The 21,140-nt window shown below is 42.7% G+C and overlaps 1 protein-coding gene across 12 annotated transcripts in view; it reads right to left on the minus strand.

Moving 5' to 3' along the window:
- The window catches only part of LOC130923491 (sorbin and SH3 domain-containing protein 1), a 117,844-nt gene that overhangs the window by 14,734 nt on the left and 81,970 nt on the right, over window positions 1-21,140 (minus strand). For 9 of the 12 annotated variants that reach the window (XM_057849236.1, XM_057849240.1, XM_057849233.1 and 6 more), the window contains 8 exons: window positions 18,752-20,089; window positions 12,402-12,466; window positions 9,443-9,613; window positions 8,405-8,451; window positions 5,139-5,253; window positions 4,907-5,032; window positions 3,420-3,614; window positions 2,784-3,278 (listed from right to left, as the gene is read on the minus strand). In XM_057849236.1, the coding sequence (XP_057705219.1) occupies window positions 2,784-3,278; window positions 3,420-3,614; window positions 4,907-5,032; window positions 5,139-5,253; window positions 8,405-8,451; window positions 9,443-9,613; window positions 12,402-12,466; window positions 18,752-20,089 (2,552 nt within the window). The remainder of the gene's footprint in view (window positions 1-2,783; window positions 3,279-3,419; window positions 3,615-4,906; window positions 5,033-5,138; window positions 5,254-8,404; window positions 8,452-9,442; window positions 9,614-12,401; window positions 12,467-18,751; window positions 20,090-21,140) is intronic. The other 3 variants (XM_057849243.1, XM_057849244.1, XM_057849246.1) reach the window with 2 other exon arrangements.

Raw genomic sequence — 21,140 nt, forward strand, 5'->3', positions numbered from 1 at the left:
CATTTTGTGCGCCTTTTTTCATTCTCCTCCCTCTCTATCAGGATTCGAATCCACAGAGCCATTTTGGCAGTCAAGCCTCCAGATTACAGAGCAAGAACCTGGAAGTTAGAAAAACCTTACTCCTTAAGAATGTAAAAGTGCGTGTGGCGACTGAAACTAGATTGGACTTTTAGCTCAGTGGTCAGCAAGCTTGACTGCCACAATTAAAAATCTTGATTGGAGAGATGTAAGAATGAGACAGACTGCTTATGCCTTTCCCAGACTACACATTGTTTTTGGTCTTGCCTGACGATCGGAGTGTCAAATTACACAACATTGTGTCATGATGTTGCAGTGTGTCTTGGAACGGATGAGTTGTCACACTGCAAGACCAAAGCCTGCCTGATCACCACGTACTGCAGCGTAGAGCATGGTCCGATATCTGATCTGATGTGGGGCGAGACAAACAGCTGTCAATCAGTAATAGCCACGGAGGCACTTTGTATTATAGAGTGACGATCGTCTGCTCTAGGATCAACAAATTCGCTATAGACAAGACAGAAAAAACAATTCCAATGAAAGCGACAGAGCACGCCGGTCTAAAAGTTATACAAAGCCGCTATCGACCTAAAACCAAAACAGGCACGTCCCTTAGGCACATATGAGTCTCCATGAGCAGCGGCATCGACAAAATTCAAAGTCGTTCCCTGATAAAATCCCGATTAATTATTTTTTATATAAGTGTAACAAAACTTAAAATGGCAATAAAACTCACAGATTTTACACTAGATGCACATAAATCACCAAATACAGAGAGGCTGCCAAACACTGCGTACGATTAAAAATTTTAATCGAGTTAATCACAGCTTAAAAATGAATTAATCGCAATTCAAACCATCTATAAAATATGCCATATTTTTCTGTAAATTATTGTTGGAATGGAAAAATAAGACAAGACGGATATATACATTCAACATGCTGTACACAAGTACTGTATTTGTTTAAATCAACAAGATGGCATTAACATTAACATTCTGTTAATGCGATCCATGGATAGAAAGACTTGTAGTTCTTAAAAGATAAATGTTAGTACGCGATCCATGGATAGAAAGACTTGTAGTTCTTAAAAGATAAATGTTAGTACGAGTTATAGAAATTTTATATTAAAACCCCTCAATGTTTTCGTTTTAATTAAATTTGTAAAATTTTCAATAAAAAAATAAACTAGTAGCTTGCCATTGTTGATGTCAGTAATTACACGGTGCACATGGTGCTGAAACCCATAAAATCAGTCGCATCCAAGCGCCAGCAGAGGGCGACAAAACACCAAAAAACAAGTAACAAGTCGACATGACACTGTGCTGTCATTTTAATCTGTTTGAGCGGGGCATGTGCGTTAAGCATGTGCGTTAAATGCGTCAAATATTTTAACGTGATTAATTGAAAAAATTAATTACCGCCCGTTAACGCAATAATTTTGACAGCCCTAATAATCACCTACATTTTTAAGATCAATAGCAATATTTAACACATAAGTTATAACATAAACGTTTTTGCCCAAAACTCAGACTTATTTTTTTAATTTACTGCATTTTTGACATACGTTTTCAACAGCTAATAAATCACTCAATTTTCACATCAGAAACTTAATACTTGAGGAAAGCATGCAGTATAATCTTAATTTTACTCAACAAAAATTATTTTTTTGTCTCATTTTTCTATACACAATCACGACTTATTTAGGTTGACTCCGATGTCACTATTGCCTCAGCACGACTTGCCGGCTATCTGGCCCTCGTCATTTTTAGATTGAAATGTTACATAAAATACGTAAAGCTGAATAGTTTTTTCTGTGGATGCAGAAATGTCTAATTTACTAGTTATTCTGACAAAAACAGGCAGTTAGACGAAAATTACCTGATTACCGGTATTTGAACGTAAAGTTACGCTATTGTTTATGGATACAAAATTCAACAAGGCGGCCATCATAAAACAAAGAGCTTTTTAAGTTGAAAAGTCTTGTAAATAAATGCGTAAATCCCGGAATTTCTATAGATATAAACGCAAAACAGTCTAGATTCTTGGCTAAAGGCAAAAAACCAGGCACTTTATCATTCATTTTACGTTAATATTTCAAGCTAAAGTTACGCTAATTTTTTCCAGCCATTTCATTTTTTTCCACAACGTTTCAAAGTGCATGCATGGTGCTATTTTATATAATAATTACCTAGAATCCTCGGCCAAATCACTCTTGAGACTCTCCTGCTTGCTAGCATGCACAAACTTTCATCCTGTTTCCACCTAAATCCAGCATTAGAACGCAGCGTGTCTTTTGAGTTTATCGCAGTGAAAGCTTTCACGTAGCTCTGCCTGGCCTAGCCCCCTATTAGAAGCCTTGGCGCAATGTCTGTAGGAGCTGTTTCGTCAAATGATAGTGAAGTCTATGTCAGGCATTACACAGACGTACTTTTTAAAGTCGTTTGCTGTAAAAGAACAGATAAAATATAGATCTTTTTACGCTAGTTTGTTGTTAATTTAACGGTAAATCTTTGGCAGTTTTTCCCGATTTTTGAACAGTACAATTCTGGCAACCACACATGCCAATATTTTGCCGTAAATTTCATGTTTTTTTATTTTTTTAAACAGATTCTTTTACAGCGTAATTCAACGATCAAAACACTCATGTTAGATCTATCTTCCACACACAAATGTTAGCCGCACTACATCAGCAAACACTTATTGGAAGGGTCCCAAAATCCCAGAGTGAGCCTGAGTTCTATCACGGCACACCATGCAGAAGGTACCTCTGCGGGGCTATTTTGTCTGTTCCCAGGGACGGCACAACCCCCGTTCCCCTCTGCACCTTCCAGCCAACCCTCCAACACTGGCCCACCACAAGGGCTAATGCTACGTGACAGATGTGATGATGGTGGTGAGAGCAGGAAACTCTCCCCTTGAGGAGGAGTGAAAGTGAGGAAAGGAGTTGCGGAGTTGGGCCTGGGTGGGTACGGTGGGGGTAGAGGAGAGGCAGATGGCGAGGTCATGGGAGAGATGCAATATGGGCTGCCGGTGATGGGTGGCACAGGGCTGGCAGAGTATGGAGGGGGCAGGTATTCGCCGCACCGGTAAGACACAGAGGGCAGAGGAGGCAAAGGGGGCGTTGGGGCAGCGGGTGGGCTTCCACCGCCCACGGTCAGAGAGATCCACTCAGAGGAGACAGCGTGGACCTCAGGGGACACAGACCGGCAGGGGGAGCGAGGGAGGGGCAGCGGTGAAGTGGTCAGCCGATTACGATACAACTTTACAAGATGAGGTGGGTGTGAGAGGAAGAAAATGAAGAAAAGGATGAGAAAACTTGACAAGACAGAAGAATGAAAACTAAAAGTCGGCGTCAAGGTGAACAAAGATGGGGTCAACACTGTTGTGTTGTAGGTCCTTACTTGAGGGGAAGCATTAGTGCTGCGCTGTGGCGAGGAAGAAAGTGGAGGGTCCGGGTAATCCAAGCCATTTTTCACACGTGGCCGTTTGTGCACTTCGACATAAGTGACAGGGAAGATTCCTTGGCGGTTTGTGCCTGAGATTTTGCCTTCATACCAGTTTTCGTCCACTCTCCGAATCAGCGTAATCCTTTCTCCCTGCATACGTTTTAGAGGAACAAATCAGCATACATACAACACGTGCTTGCATCAAATTAAATTCTCTTGTGTTTGCATGTGTGTATGCTCGAGGTGTCACAAAATAAACAGGTTAGTGTTTCTACTGTGGTTTGAAAAAGTATCTGAACCTTTTGGAATTTTTCACATTTTGCATAAAATCACCATCAAATATGATCTGATCTTGTCAAAATCACACAGATGAAAAAACTGCTTTAACTAAAACCACTCAAACCTTTATAGGTCTTCATATTTTAATGAGGATAGTATGCAAACAATGACAGAATGGGGAAAGAATATTTTGTACCCCCCCATTGAGCAGCATCTCATCATTCATCTCTACAAAACACCTGTAGCTCAGTCAGATTCCCAATCGCTGTCTTTTGGTCATGCCACAGCATCTAAACAGGGTTCAAGTCTGGTCTTTGACTTGGCCATTCCAAAACGTGTATTTTATCCTTCTGAAACCATTCTGAAGTTGATTTACTTCTGTGTTTTAGATCATTATCTTGTTGCAGCATTCATCCTCTTTTTAGCTTCAACTCTGTGACAGGTGGCCTCAGGTTTTCCTGCAAAACTTTTGAATTAATTCTTCCATTCATGATTGCAAGTTGTCCAGGCCCTGAGGTAGCAAACAGCCCAAAATCATGATGCTCCCTCCACCATGCATCACGGTGGGGATGAGGTGTTGATGTTGGTGAGCTGTGATAGAAGCTGGGAAAGAAGCAACAGTGCCAAAAGCTCTCCATTTATAGACAATTTCTCTGGCTGTCGATTGATGAACATCCAGACTTTTAGAGATGGGTTGGTATCCTTTCTCAGCTTCATACAAATCAACAATCCTTGATAGCGGGTCTTCAGACAGCTCTTTACCGAGCCATGATGCACATCAGACAATGCTTCTCATCAACACAATTCTTACCAGGTCTGTGTTTTATAGTGGGCAGGGCAGCTTTAAACCACTCATTAGTGACTGGGCACACGCCTGACTTAAATTGTTTGGTAATAATTGGTTTCATTTGCTCTTGACATCTCCTTAGGCAAAGGGGTTACTTACTTATTTGTCCCCCTTCTGTCATTGTTTGCATGCTATCCTCATTAAAATATGAAAACCTATAAATGTTTGGGTGGTTTTAGTTAAAGCAGACACTCTTTTTTCATCTCTGTGATTTTGACAAAGATTAGATTAGATGGTGATTTTATGCAGAAATGTGAAAAATTCCAAAAGGTTCAGGTACTTTTTCATACCACTGTACATGCTGACTTTTTCATACCTTTCTGAAAGACATCTCCACTACCGTATCTCCCGCGAAGTTAAAGCGAGCAATAGCATCTCCGTATTCCAGCACCTGCACTGGCACACTTTTCTTAGGCTGTGCTTTCTGAGTGGGGGGCAGGAGCTGTGCAAGAAGACATAGCAACTCTAAGTGAGCTATAAAAACACGCAAATGTTCTTAAAAGGCAAAATAACTCTGTCAATCAGTTACAGTCAATCAGTCAAATTACCTCAACGTAACTTCGAGGGAAAATCCCAACTCTTCCATGATGTTCCCCTTCATACCAATTCTGATCTACCTGTCTAATGATGTACACGATGTCTCCCTTCTGAAAGGGTAACTCCCTAAAAAAGTTCCAAAAAGATTTAATTACCTTAAATGTCAGACATTTTTCAGTGTTGACTAAACAGCCCATCAAAATCTTCGTCCAGCAACCAAACACATGTACATGCAATATTGTACGCCACTAATTGTCTAGGACAGTGGTTCTTAACCTTGCTAAAAGTACCGAACCCCACAGGTTTCACGTGTGCATTCACCGAACCCTTTGAAATTCATTAATTTTTTTTTTCCAAATTCAAAACCGATATAGCAAATTCCTGTTGAAATATTTTAAATTTACTACGAGTAAATTTGGTGTTTTACAATTAGTTTTCACATTGGAAAATGACATTTTTTTCCTCTGCATTCTTTTATCTTTTAATTATTTTATTTTTAACCTGTCCTGTTAGCTGCTTAGACACGGAGAATAGGAATCTGAGTGTTGTTTGGGTCTGAACAGTTTTAATGTATCGCATGAGAGTTTGATATACTCCCATTGTGGTTGTTCATCATGTCTACATTCTCATTTTATGGTCGCATAGTTGCATCACATACTATTTTCATGGCGTAAAATGTTTTTTTTTTTTTTAATTATCTGCGCAGTGCACGCTGCCTCGTTCTACTTCCTCATATCAAGTGTGAGTCAACCTTCCACTGAGCAAACCAGTTTCTTCTCCCATTAGATCAGTGCTTCTCAATTATTTTCTGTTACGCCCCCCCAAGAAGACGTAAATGTTTCGTGTCCCCCCCAAACTCTGCTGCCATTGTAAATAGTATCATTTGTCTATAATATTACTATTATAAGTACACCTCTGCCTCACATTGTGTCCTTTTTTTCTATTAGCGAAAATAACAGAGATCAACTTATAAAGTATAACTTTATTAACATTGTTTTGTTTGTAACAGAAAAGACTTAACGCGCATCAATTTGCCTGAATTAGAAAAAAAAGTCACATCCAAACTGTAAAAATACTCAAGGTACATTTTTGACCATTTGATACTGAAAAATATAATCAGTAAATAATAACATTTAAATTGATTAGAAACATTAACTCATGAGGACAATATGCCAAAAAATTTTACCGTATAAACAAAACTGAATAGAAAAAAAAAGTGTCTTTGGACAGAAGGACAGTTTTTATTTTCGCTGCTCACAGTATCACCTCCAGTTTGCAATGGCGTGGGGTTATTTTGCATGCTAACAGTGCTCACTGGTTTACTGATATAACACTGACAAAGCGGGACGATTGTTGGCAATATTCGTCACGTTTTCGCTGAAAAACAACCAAGCGGCTTATCAATGAGATTGGGGTCTAATGTCTTTAAGTGGGGTCTTAATTGATTTGGCTTCCGGCTGTCCGCTATAGTCATTTTTAGACACAGTAAACAATGGTATTTCCTCATCTACCACTGTATTAAATGTCAAAGCCAAAAGGCAAACGGCCCAAAAAAAGAGCATTCTCGGCGGCCGAGGGAGAACCGTAGGTGAGGGCGGTCGTCGCGACGATCCCAAGCCGAAAATGGCACTTCTCGGGCGGACACGTGAGAAGACAGTGGGTCGCTGCGTAAGTCCGGTGTAGGTTCACTATCCTTTTCCCCTCACTGGCCACTCGCTCTCGCTATATGATTGGCCGAAGAGTCGAAATGCTCTCCCGTGAAATGCCTGTTTAAAAATGTTCCCGTTGTTACTTCTTGCGTTCGCTTAAAAGTGCCCATTTAAAAAGGAAAAGCGATCGATGATACTACACACAGATCATATTATTAACAAATGTTAAAGTTGTATAATCATATAGCGAGAATAAGGAACTGACAAGCGCAGGCCCCCGCGAGTGGCTAGTGAGGGGAATAGGATAGTGCGCTAACACCGGCCGGAAAACGACTTTCGAAAACGGCGCACAGCTCTTCATCTCTCTCTTCTGTGTGCTCTTGCTTACTTTAAAAATACTGCACGCACTTTGAAAATGAGAGCGCCACTGCCACCAGCTGAGTGGATGTGCAAGTACACTTTATTCTAGTACGGCATTAAAAAAAATAAATAAATAAATAAAAAAAAAGCATGTTCCCCGAGGTCACATGCGCCACCCCTGGCATCGCTCTGCGCCCCCCTGGGGGGGGGCGCGCCCCACTATTTGAGAAGTACTGCATTAGATAGAGGGCTAGGAGTTGAAAGAAATGGAATCAAGCCTGTAAATTTGAGGCAGCCCAGTCCAAAACCTAGTCTAAATTGACACTTGGCCTTTAGTCAAGAGTATGAAAATGGGGCCCTGTGTGTCTTAACCTTCACCGAACCCCTTAGACCAGGGGTCAGGAACCTTTTAGACAGAGAGAGCCAAAACCCAACGTATTTTAAAATGATTCCACAAGAGCAACACGGTGTGTGTGTATGTGTATTGTGTATGTATGTATGTATGTATGTATGTATATAAACACACCCCTGTATACTCTATGTTCTGACGCCAGCTTGTCCGAGTCCCCTTTGTAAATACGGTTTCTTTCATGAACGCATTTAAATGCATTACACGGGAAATGCATTACACGGGTGGCAGACGGGGGTTAGGCTCTGCTTTTACGAACAGTTGCAGAGTTGCGACTGAAATAAACCTTGAGAAAACGACAAAGAAAGTCTAACATCGTTACTTGGGTTATTACAATCATTCCAGAGTTGTGCACTCACCACAAGGAAAATAAATAGAAACATGGTGCGGTGCCGCGTATATTTCCTGGAAATATACGTTTCATGAGTCTCGTTCTCCTAGAAGTGGCGACAATTTGACGGTTCAAAAAGTCGCCTGTGTGAATTTTCCCCTATGTATTTTTATATACTCCAGTTTGCTCGGCATCGAGTAGTGACTTAACGCACGAGGCGATTTCGCCCATCTCTGCGCGACTCGACTTCAAGCACATTATTGTGATGCACATACTAAGTGTCCAAATGCAAATGCGCTATGAGCTCATCATAGCTAGTTCATGTCAAGCGAGCCGGCAGGTTCCACATTTAAGTTGACGGTTGGCAGACAGCCATATGCGCTCATCAAAAGAGCCATATATGGCTCGCGAGACATAGGTTCCCGACCCCTGCCCTAAGACTTACCAAACCCCTGGGGTTCAATCGAACCCAGGTTAAGAACCACTGGTCTAGGATCACAATTGTGCATTCTGATTACATTCACTTACTTCAGCGTTTCCGCTCTGAAATCAAAGCGTGCCATGGCTGGAGTTCTCTGTTTGGACACACAGGCGGAAAAAAAAGAATTGTTAAAGGAGACATCCGAAATTCAACCATCACTTTGTTAAATACGTGATTAAAATGTATCACAGTTACGTAAATAAAAATTGTTGAAACTTCTAGTAAGATGTAGAGCAATTCTACAATACTGCAACATAAAACCATAAATATCTGTAATATTAATATCTGACAATGCTGATTAAGACTGACCAGCATTATATTATAGAAAAAAATAGAACGCCTTTATATTCATTGTGCGGAGTACAATGAGATTTAAAGCTTCACCACAACATGCACCACATAAAACAAAAGCAAAAGTACAAAAAGGCCAATATAAAACACAGGTTACAGTGTACACAGATTGGGAATAAAGTAAATAAGTGACTAGCAGCATGAAGTGGTGTAGTGGCAAGATAACAGTGCATATAAGACAATTTACAGTACTCAGACAAGGAGGCAGATGGCTGACCTGATATGTGCAAATGACAGTTTGTTCATGGATATTATTGGTAAAAATGCTTTAATGGACCAGCAAATATTGTATGTAACAGAACTTATTACTTGGTGAGATGCATGTGACAATGTTGTAGCATTAGAAGTGCAATGTCAGTGACATTTCAGAGCAAGTTTAGTATGGTGGCAGTCTGTTTGTCTTGGCGTGTATAGCCCTGTAGTGCCTGCCAGAAGACAGCATTTTAAAGGGGTATGTATTATTTTTCAACGTATTCTATAGACTTATACTGTGGAACCCTGCATATTCGAGATTTAGTATCCTTCTTATTAGAGGAAATATTTTTTAAATTAAAAAAAGGGACTGTATGATTATCTTTTGTTTGGTGGAAAAAACCCATTAAAAACATTTTGTATGCAGAACACTGCTGTCAAGCTCAACATCAAGCCCTTCCTATTCCCACTCAACCTGACTCATGCAGTAATGGACAATGCAGCCGCCGTAATTTTGCAACAGACACGGCCTGTATTTGTACCTCAATGCCTGATTTCCGTTTCTCTGTGTTATCTGTAATGTTGAGCAGGTCTCCAAAGCGCTCATTGGTGATGAACTGGTGATGTGTCGGGACAATGCCAGTGTGACGCCTGGACGCTATGTCAGCTTCTTCCTGTTCCCGCTTAAGCCGCCGCTGCTCCTCCAACATTTTCTGCCAAGGAAACAGACTGGACTGTTTTTCCCTTCTGATAAGCTTAAACTGTGACACAATAATAGAGTTGTTCAATACAGCCCATTTTGTTTTCTTATGTAACATGCCTTTCATTTGTTTAACAGGGAATCGGAATCGGGTAAACTGAATCGGGTACAAAAGATCCTGTTAGTAGAATGTACAGTGGGGCAAATAAGTATTTAGTCAACCACTAATTGTGCAAGTTCTCCCACTTGAAAATATTAGATAGGCCTGTAACTGTCAACATGGTTAAACCTAAACCTCAACCATGAGAGACAGAATGTGAAAAAAACCCACATTGTTTGATTTTTAAAGAATTTATTTGCAATCATGGTGGAAAATAAGTATTTGGTCAGTACCAAAAGTTCATCTCAATACTTTGTTATGTACCCTTTGTTGGCAATAACGGAGGCCAAACGTTTTCTGTAACTTTTCACAAGCTTTTCACACACTGTTGCTGGTGTTTTGCCCATTCCTCCATGCAGATCTCCTCTAGAGCAGTGATGTTTTGGGGCTGTCGTTGGGCAACATGGACTTTCAACTCCCTTTAAATTCTTTAAAACCACCCTCCACAGATTTTCTATGGGGTTGAGACCTGGAGACTGGCTAGGCCACTCCGGGACTTTGAAATGCTTCTTACGAAGCCACTCCTTTGTTGCCCTAGCTGTGTGTTTGGGATCATTGTCATGCTGAAAGATCCAGCCACGTCTCATCTTCAATGCCCTTGCTGATGGAAGGAGATTTTCACTCAAAATCTCTCGATACATGGCCCCATTCATTCTTTCCTTTACACAGATCAGTCGTCCTGGTCCCTTTGCAGAAAAACAGCCCCAAAGCATGATGTTTCCACCCCATGCTTCACAGTGGGTATGGTGCAATTCAGTATTCTTTTTCCTCCAAACAAGAGAACCTGTGTTTCTCCCGAAAAGTTCTATTTTGGTTTCATCTGACCATAACACATTCTCCCAGTCCTCTTCTGGATCATCCAAATGCTCTCTAGCGAACCGCAGATGGGCCTAGACGTGTACTTTCTTCAGCAGGGGGACACGTCTGGCAGTGCAGGAGTTGAGTCCCTGGCGGCGCATTGTGTTACTGATAGTAGCCTTTGTTACTGTGGTCCCAGCTCTCTGGTTCTGGGATTTTTGCTCCCCGTTCTTGTTATCATTTTGACACCACGGGGTGAGGAGGGAGTTGGAAGTCAGTGTTGCCCAACGACAGCCCCAAAACATCACTGCTCTATAGCAGATCTGCATGGATGAATGGGCAAAAATACCAGCAACAGCGTGTGAAAAGCTTGTGAAGAGAGAAAACGTTTGGTCTCCGTTATTGCCAACAAAGGGTACATAACAAAGTATTGAGATGAACTTTGGTATAGACCAAATACTTATTTTCCACCATGATTTGCAAATAAATTCTTTAAAAACCAAACAATGTGATTTTCTGTTTTTTTTCCACATTCTGTCTCTCATGGTTGAGGTTTACCCATGTTGACAATTACAGGCCTCTCTAATATTTTCAAGTGGGAGAACTTGCTCAATTAGTGGTTGACTAAATACTTATTTGCCCCACTGTATTTCATTCATCATATTTATAAGTATTGGCTCATTGGCTGCCATTGACGGCAATAGACGTCCAATCCATTTTGCAGCCAATGGCAGTGAAACATGATCACTAAATGCCAGTCTTCCCAGTTGAAATATATATATATATATATAATATATATATATATATATATATATGTCTACAACTGTCAATATATATATGTCTACAACTGTCAATGGCAGTGAATTAATCTAGGGCTACAAGCAAAACAATGTTGAGCAACAGCATAAAAGTCGACAAAATCACAACCAAATTAGCTAATTTGATCACGTTGGACTATTGTTTATAACAATTTATCTATCTGAATAAAAATACAGAATTTTTACAGTTTCCAATATTGATTTAACATGTCAGGTTTTGACCCAAGAGCTAATGGAGAGGCACTATTTAAGTGACTAGCTCTACCTAGTGTTAAAACTGAGAAGTGTAACAGAATGTTGGCTGTATTTAAGCTTATTGTACAGGACATTCAGTGAAATTTTAATAATTTGCTGTGGGTGAATAAAAACCGGTCAGCGCACTGCAGTTGTCCCGCAGGCTGTAGTTTGGACACTGGGGTTTTTAAGTGTTACCCAGCATATTTTCAGTTATTGAGTAAATTTACTTCTACTACTACTTTCTGAGACCAAATCCAACCAAACGAAGAGTAAAGAATGCTTGAAAATACTTTTAAAAATACCAAATAAGTCTGGAGTACCCCCTAACATGCCATTTTTGTTTCACTGCTGTCTCTGGTAACTGTGGGAACATTAATTTTAATCGAGAAAACATTTGAATTATGAATTATTACTGGAGGAACATGTATCAAACAATGTTATAACTTTTATCATGGGAGAAAGATTCACTGAAGTATGTTTGTACTCTTGATCCGCAGTAACAGCTAGCTTAACAGCCAGCTTCTACTCCTGAGAAAGTTAGCTTAACAGCCAGCTTCTACTCCTGAGAAAGTTAACATCAACTATTTATCTGCCATCATATTTCTGTGATTATGTCAAATCTCGTAAATATCAAATAAATCACAAGAAAAATGTGACCACTAATCTGTAACTAATCAAGCCTTTGATAGACCTAACATATTATTGATGGCTCTGCAGCAGAAAACCAAAGAGGTGAGGAATTACTCAAATGTTAAAAATAATTACATATATATTTTTTAAAAAATCACCTCTTTGTCTCCATGGCGCCTCCTCAGAACTTCATCCTGACTTTCACCATGTGCTGGGGATGGGTCTAACAAAAGGGAACAAAAAAGGATATAAACTGTGAGGAATTTGCATCTTAGGGATACACAATAGAAGAACAAAACATTGCGGGAAAAAGATGATATTGCAGTCAAATCTCTGATTCCAATGAGAAAAACTAAAAAGCAAATTAAAGGATAATGATTAATGCATACTTTAAACAAAGTCCAGCTCTCACACACGAAACCAAAAGCCACCCATGCCACACTTCATTCAGCATGCATAAAGGGAAAAAAACAAAACAAATGAACACGCAATGATCAAATGTGTTCACAAAGAAAATTAAGAGATTCAGGGAACTGGAATATGCAACCTAATGCATTTAGGTTGTAGTAGTACTACATATTCTATTCATTTTTTTTTAACCTTTTTACTAGAAAGCTTGATATACAGTAATCCCTCGTTTTTCGCGGATAATGGGGACCAGAACCTGTCGCGATAAGTGAAAAACCGCAAAGTAGTAGTTCAATGTATTTATTCAAATTTAACATTGTATTTAACATTGCATATAAAAAAATAATTTTAAAAAAACTTTCATGTATATATATTTTAATAAATGGTTTCTAAGTTTTAAACATGTTACTGTCCCACCTAATTATTTTGGAACAGGAATCAAGTAGAAGAATCGTTGTCTTTATTAAATGCTTCATTGAGTAAATCCACTCAAATCCGCTCAGGCTGCTCACTTAAACACAATGAGTTGCCACAGCAACTGTTTAACAAGTTAAAAGATGACAGATGCATGCAGCGCTTTGAAGTTTTGGCTGCCAGGCATCTCTGACTGTGATGAACGGCAAGCCGTTTAGGTGGATCTCAATCACAGACTTAGAGAACAGAAATAGCAAATAAGTTTGTATTTAATAAAAAGTAAAATGAAGGAAGCATGCCAAACAGTATGTGAATTTAGGAAAGTAGGATACTACCGGAGAAGCATGAAGATGAGGGCACATACAGCGGTAAGCAAGTCAATCGTCCGACAAAGCTGAGACGCCCGGGCGTCCTTAAATACTGACGTGTACTCCTTAATGCATCATAAAGAATTGAGAATACATGCGTCATAAAGAACTGAGAATGCAAACATGTCATAAAGAACAACTGAAAACAAACACATGACAGACCCCCCCCCCGCTCAATGGACGCCCCCTGGCGGACCCCCTGGTTTCGCAGGATGGAGAGAGTGGAAGTTCCGCAGAATTGACGGATCGAGGATCCAGGAGCGGGGAATCCAGGAACGCTCTTCAGGACCGTAACCCTCCCAGTCGACCAGGTACTGCACCCCCCGCCCCTCTTTCTGGAATCGAGAAAAGCCCGCACCGTGTATACCGGCCCCACAAATCTAGGACCCAGTTTCCTAGAAGTCCCTGGAAGATTCAGATCTCGCGTAGACAGCCAAACCATCTGGCCCGGCTGATAGGTTGGAGTGGGCCTTCTGTGGCGGTCCGCTATCCGACGGTTGCGGGCTGCCGTGCGGATCAATGCAGTCCTCGTGTCTCTCCAGACCCTGTGAGCCCTCCGAAGGTGAACCCGGACAGAGGGCACGACGATGTCTACTACTAAGGGAATAACGGAGGCTGGTACCCATAGGCAGACATGAATGGTGACCCCCCCCCCGTGACCGAACAAACAAGGGTGTTGTGCGCATACTCCACCCATGGGAGGTGTGATGACCAATAGGAAGGATGCTGTTGACAGACGCAACGATGGGCGGCCTCCAGCTCTTGGTTGACACGTTCTGTTTGCCCATTGGACTGCGGATGGTACCCGGAAGAGCGGCTTGACGTGGCCCCCAATGCCTTGAATGCTCCCCAAACTCGGGACCTCTGTCAGAGACGAGATCACAGGGAATGCCATGACTTCGAAAAATGTGCGCTACCAGCAACCCAGCAGTCTCCAGAGCAGAGGGCAACTTGGGGAGTGTGACGAAGTGTGCCATCTTTGAAAATCGGTCCACTACTTTCAAGATAACTGAATGACCCCGTGATGGAGGAAGGCCCGTAAAGAAGTCCAGAGCCACAAGGGACCAAGGTCGAGATTGAACAGGCAGGGGATGAAGCAAACCTGCTGGGGAACGATGGCTTGCCTTGCCGCGAGCGCAGGTGGAACAGGCCGAGACATAGTCCATAACATTCTTGCTCATGCCTGGCCATCAAAACCTCTGCGAACACAGGAAGAATGTGCGAGACACACCGGGATAGCAAGCGAACCTGGATGAGTGACTCCACTTTAGCACTGCCGTACGCCAATTTGCCAAACAATTTGCCAGCAGGGCAGCTACCAGGCACCTGAACGTCCTGCAACGCCTCCTTCACCAAGCGCTCAACCTCCCAACGTAGTTCGCCAACGATGAGGTTCCCAGGAACAATCGGCTCCTCTGAGGACCCCTCCTCTGCTGGTTCATGAAGTCTCGACATCGCATCAGGTTTCACGTCCCTTGATCCAAGACGGTAAGTAATAATGAAGTTATAACGGGTCAGGAACAGTGCCCAACGGGCCTGCCACAAGTTGGGGCGCTTGGCGGATCTAAGATACTCCAGGTTCTTGTGGTCCGTGAGTATCTGGAATGGTACCTCCGCTCCTTCCAACCAGTGCCTCCACTCCTGCAACGCCTGGACAATGGCTAGTAGCTCCCTATTACCAACGTCATAATTAACCTCCGCAGGACTGAGGCGGCGAGAGTAATACGCGCAGGGGTGCAGTTTCTGTTCGACTGTAGACCTCTGTGACAGGATGGCCCCCACTCCGGAACACGAAGCATCAACCTCGACAACAAAAGGGAGATCAGGATCAGCATGAATCAGGACTGGTGAGCTCGTAAATGCCCGTTTAAGACCCACAAATCCGGCTTCGGCCACAGCAGACCACACGAAAGGTCTTTTACTGGACGTTAGTCTAGTAAGAGGCTCTGCCCTCATACTGTAATTGCGCATAAAACACCTATAAAAGTTAGCGAATCCAAGAAATCTTTGCAACTGCTTACGTGAAGTGGGAGTCGGCCACTCCACTACAGCCTGGATCTTAGCAGGATCTGGACGGAGCTGCCCCTTTTCGACAATTAACCACAGGAATTGCATAGAATCACGGTGAAATTCACATTTCTTGGCTTTTACAAACAATTTGTTTTCAAGAAGTCGTTGTAGAACCATGCGAACATGCTGACGGTGCTCCAGCAGTTTTTAAAAAAAAATAAATTAGGATGCCGTCCAAGTACACAAAGCAGAAAACATTCAAAATGTCTCGTAACACACCATTTATAAGGCTCTGAAACACTTAAGGCGCATTAGTGAGGCCAAAAGGCATGACCAGATAATCGAAGTGCCCGAGCGATGTCTTAAAAGCAGTTTACCACTCATCTCCCTTGCGAATCCTGACCAGGTGGTAAGCGCTACGCAAGTCCAACTTGGTAAAGACTGAAGTCAATGGAGCAAAAGCTGAATCTGGTAAAGGGAGTGGGTATTTATTTTTAACAGTAATATCATTAAGACCCCGGTAATCAATGCATGGTCTAAGACCCCCATCTTTCTTCCCCACAAAGAAAAACCCCGCCCCCAGAGGTGACAACGATGGACGTATAAGGCCAGCGGTCAGTGATGAGGTAATGTATTTTTTCATTGCCTCCTGCTCAGGTTTGAGATTGGATATAGTCTCAAACTGTGCAATTGGGCTTTGGGTATCAACTCAATGGCGCAGTCACAAGGCCGATGCGTTGGAAGGGTTTTAGCGCACTCTGCACTAACTACTTGGAGATCATGATATTCATTTGGGACATTTACCAAATCGACAGATTTATCAACGGTCTGCACTTTACTGGAAGGTACGGATGCAGACTGCAAACAGTGTGCATGGCAAAATGTACTCCAAGTTGTCACTTGCACCTTAGCCATAGCTTAGCTATATTAGGGTTGTGTATCTTTAACCAGGGAAGACCCAGTACAACAGGTGCCGATTTGCAGGGCATAACTAGAAAACTGCGGACTTCAAAATGATTCCCGGACAGTCTTATCTTAAGTGGAGCTGTAATAAACCTTACATCTGCCAGAGGATGCCCGTCGAGATCTAACACTGGTCTTGTTTAACCAGCTTTATTAATGGGCACTTAAGTGCGTCAACCACACAATCATCCATAAAACAGTAATCCACCCCAGAGTCGACCAGAGCAGTAATCTTAAGATTAACCCCACCAAACGACACTTCCCCTGGCAACTCCAGTCTCATAACATTATGAGGTTCCAAAGTGTTTTTAACTCATCTTGAGTAGACTCACATGATTGCTTGCTGCTTCCTTTGAAGAAAGGAACATCGGGAGCTGTGGTTGTTGGTTCACGCGGGCGTGCTGCGTCACAGATGACGCCATAAAGCCCTGGCGATCCACAGTATACGCATACTCCTGATCTCAGCAGTCTTTTTCTCTCCGCAAACGAAAGGCGCCCGCCACCGAGTTGCATGGGCTCCTCCTCCATTAGGGCCGGCGCCCGCGTCAATGCCGAGACGAACTGTGACTTGTCGGCGTCCTTCACCCAGGAAGTGGTCGTGTCGGTCCTCGCAGGCGGAGCGGTCCTCGCAGACGGCATCCTTCCCCAACGTTCCCCGGCACGCTCCCTCTCACGTTCTCGTAGACGATTATCAAGACAAATTGCCAAAGCGACCAGCTTCTCCAGACTAGACGAATCATCCCTGGCAGCTAGCTCATCCTTGACCACAGGAGACAGCCCCTGCCGGAAAATCCCCTGCAGCGCCATGTCATCAAAGCCACACTCCGCAGCCAAAATACGGAACTGAATTGAGTAATCCGCCGCAGTCTGATCGCCCTGAAAAAACTCCAGCAGGCGGCTGCCTGCCTCCTTACCCCTGACTGGATGATCAAAAACCCGAACGAACTCTGTCCGAAAAGCCTCAAACGAATGACGTATTTCGGGTCTACTATTGCTTACTGCCATGGCCCATGTAGCCGCTTTACCGGCGAGGAGACTCATTACATATGCCACTCGAAATCTTTCATTGGCATATGTAAGTGGTTGTTGGTCAAAAATCAGGGAGCACTGATGCAAAAATTGTCGGCAAGTGCCGGGCTCGCCCTCATAACGGTGGGGGTGCGGCAAATTTGGCTCTCGAAAAGACGTTGGCATGCTCATCGGCGAAAGAGCGGGTTGATTGGGTGCAGCAGCAGCAGCCTCAGCCATCCCGACTGAATGTGCCGGTGAGGTCAATTGCTCAGTTCTAGTAGATAACGTACCAATCATATCCACTAGTTCGCGCAAAGACTGCTCATGTTTACTGATCATGTGACCCTGACCAACAAGTGCATGGCGAATGTTTTCTGAGTCTGAGGAATCCATGTGGTCGGACGATTCTGTGATGAACAGCAAGCCTTTTAGGTGGATCTCAATCACAGACTCAGAGAACAGAAATAGCAAATAAGTTTGTATTTAATAAAAAGTAAAATGAAGGAAGCATGCAGTACAGTACGTGAATTTAGGAATGTAGGATACTACCGGAGAAGCATGAAGATGAGGGCACATACAGCGGTAAGCAAGTCAATTGTCCGACAAAGCTGAGACGCACGGGCGTCCTTAAATACAGACGGTGTACTCCTTAATGCACCATAAAGAATTGAGAATACATGCGTCATAAAGAACTGAGAATGCAAACATGTCATAAAGAACAACTGAGAACAAACACATGAAGCTGGCAAGATCAAACCTTAACGTCTGTCAATCATTGTTAACTTTAAAAAGCAGCGCCAGTGCACTGCCTGACCAAGAAAAGGAGCAGTAGGGAGAGTGAGACTTCATGATCAGATCGGGACAGTTCATCTGTATTTATTTATTTATTTTATTAATTATTTTATTGAAAAAAAAAAAAAAAATTCCCCAATGGAGTGAGGGCGCGAAGTTTGAAGCGCGAAGTAGCGAGGGATCACTGTACTATATTTCCTTTGGTGTCCCAGAAAGGGTCACAATAAACAGTTTTTACATTCCACTCCTTATTTTGTGTGTGATTTGAACCTGACGTCATATTATCAACAAGCTTGCCTGAACCTCCTACAGTCACTCAAGTGCTTAGATTGAACCATATTCATTCATATTTGAATGGAAGAGTATCAAACAGCACACGCAAAATGACATGGGGTTGTTACCGTCACTTTGTAAAAACACCACACAGAATAAAAACGGATGTGTTTGCGTTGAAACGGGAAACAAGGTGAAGAGTCGAGCTGAATGAGTGACCACAGAAGAAAAGAGGAGGATGACAGTTGTGATGGAATGGAGATAGCCACCTCTGTGGTGAGCTGCCAGCGGCTGCAGGAGGTTCCCGTTGGCGTCCAAGCCCTGTCCATTACTCAGCTGCTCAGAGTTGTCTGCATCTCCGCTACTCAGCCTCTCCAGGACCTCCAGGGAGGATAGACGCAGAGGTATGGAAGGTCTGGGTTCTGGAGATGTGCAGTGAATGCCTGTTATCACTTTGGTGGCTGAAAGTGTCCTCCGTGGCTTTTGGGAGTGGAGGTTCTTCCGTACTCTGAAAGGGGCGGGGCCCATGAGCAAGAGATTTCCAGGCAGCATGGTCTTTTTCTCTGTTGGCGGTTTCTCTCGATGGACTGTGGCTTGCTGCCTTTCATGCCGGAGAATAGTAGTGAAGCGGGTGTAGGAAGCTGGACAGGAGCCTTTGCATTTTGTAGGTTTAAGGGGGAAGTTATGGTGGTTTAGATGGTGTAGATGGTGGTGGTGAAGTGGGAAAGATATTGGAGGCAAAGTGGAAGGACAGAGGACGTGATCTGGGGAGCTCGTCTTGAAGATCTGCACAACTTCTGGATCAGTACTAGAAGCTGACTCCACCCTAAAATGGTCTCCGTCTTTCTGTACAGTTTCAGCACCTGATGGCAAGGCTTCCGCTATGTCCTTTCCACCTGTCTCCGCAGGGGAACATGCATCTGTGTGGGATGTGTCGACCACTGACAGACTCTCAGCTGACACCGCAGAGGGCAGGCAGAGGGAGGCACAGTGTTCTGGGCTGCGGTTGGAGTTGGAGTTCAACGTAGGCAAGGAGGAGGAACGACTAGGTGTCAAAGTGGACTGTTGAATGAACATTTCAAACTCGGTGACCCGTGACAAAACAGTGTCCCGTGGAATGTCGGCCTCTGACTTTTCACCCCTGTCAGCCTTTGGCCCTTCGAAGAGATACGCCAAATTACGAACGCTTCCTTGGGGGCTGCTACCCACTGAGCTGGGCCTCTGGATGTGATGCATGATCCTGTACAGGCTAGAAAACTCTGACGTGCTTCTCTTAACTGTAGGGGAAGTTTCAAAGGAACCTGAATACCGACAGCACTCTTTCTCTGTCCCAACTTGGTCTTGATCAGAACTTGTGTACAGGTCCTCACAGCTGTGTGCCTTTGGTTGCTTCACAGGTTGTGTCCTGCTTTCTTGGATTTCACCACCAGGCGGCAGCAACTTGGGCTTGAATTTGGACGGCAGGATTTGAGGTATGCAGGCTTTGGCAGCAGAAAGAGGCTTCTTATTCTTACATTGGTTAGCTATTGCATTACCGGTGAGAACCGATCGACTATTTTTAGAGGAGCAGGGTGAATCTATACAGCCATTCCCACCTTTATAATCCACTGGCAAGCATGCAGGACAACAGAATAAACAACATATTAGATTACAATGGTCACATGTTCACACACAAACACGCTAAAGCAGAATTAGCCACATTTCTACGGTAAAGAACTAGATTGAATTACATGAAGCTATGGGGCAGACTTGATGCAGTTTACATCAAGTTATAGAAGCAGCACAGTGTAAGATGAAAAAAATTTGCTCTGTAAAATGCTGAAAGAATTGACATAAAAGTTGAAGGATAACATAAATATGAAAGAAAGTGTTAGCAATATGCAGTGAAATGTTATGCAATGCTGGAGGTCACGGAATTGGAGCTCTGACTGCAGTATCAAAAACAACATTAAAAATGCTTTACTGAGTTATCTAACATTTGAATCCTCATTCCCTATGAATGCCTCACAAATTTTTGCAAAGAGGATTTTTTCCCTCTCATATATTTGGAAATGCTGAGTAATTTTACATCCGGACTTTCTTGAACTATATACAGTCCATTGTGATCCAGATGGGAGCAGGAAATGACACAACACTTTCACATGCTGTGACACCCGTCTGCAGCATAAGTGAACCATCTGTCTCTTCTCGTCTGCCCCACTAATAAACACACAAGGGAGAAGTTTGCTTGATATTATTATACATAAAGCATGTGGCAAGATATCTGGCTTTGCAATAAAAATTCTTTTTCAAGAGTGGGAAGAGGCTGTAGTGTGTTCTTTAAAACATTAAGACAAAGTCTTTCGTTCATTTAAGAGCCTGGTTAACAGTAACCGAGTCAAATGGTAAAGGTTAAACAGAGTTTCGGTCATTTAACTGGAGCAGCAAATGCATTTAGAGATTAAGCCTCTAAAGCAGTGGTTCTTAACCTTGCTCAGAGTATAAGCTTCACATGTAGATTCACCGAATCCTTCGGAATTAGATAATAAAGCAATTTTTTTCAAATTCAAAACCAATACATCTAAGCTAGCAAGCTAATAAGTTAGCAAATTCCCTTTGAAAATTCTTACTTTATAAACAGGCCAAAATTTGAGACCACACTGCCCATTGGTCTGTTGT

The sequence above is a fragment of the Corythoichthys intestinalis genome, chromosome 10 (genome assembly GCF_030265065.1).
Source record: "Corythoichthys intestinalis isolate RoL2023-P3 chromosome 10, ASM3026506v1, whole genome shotgun sequence".
Taxonomy (NCBI): Eukaryota; Metazoa; Chordata; class Actinopteri; order Syngnathiformes; family Syngnathidae; genus Corythoichthys; species Corythoichthys intestinalis.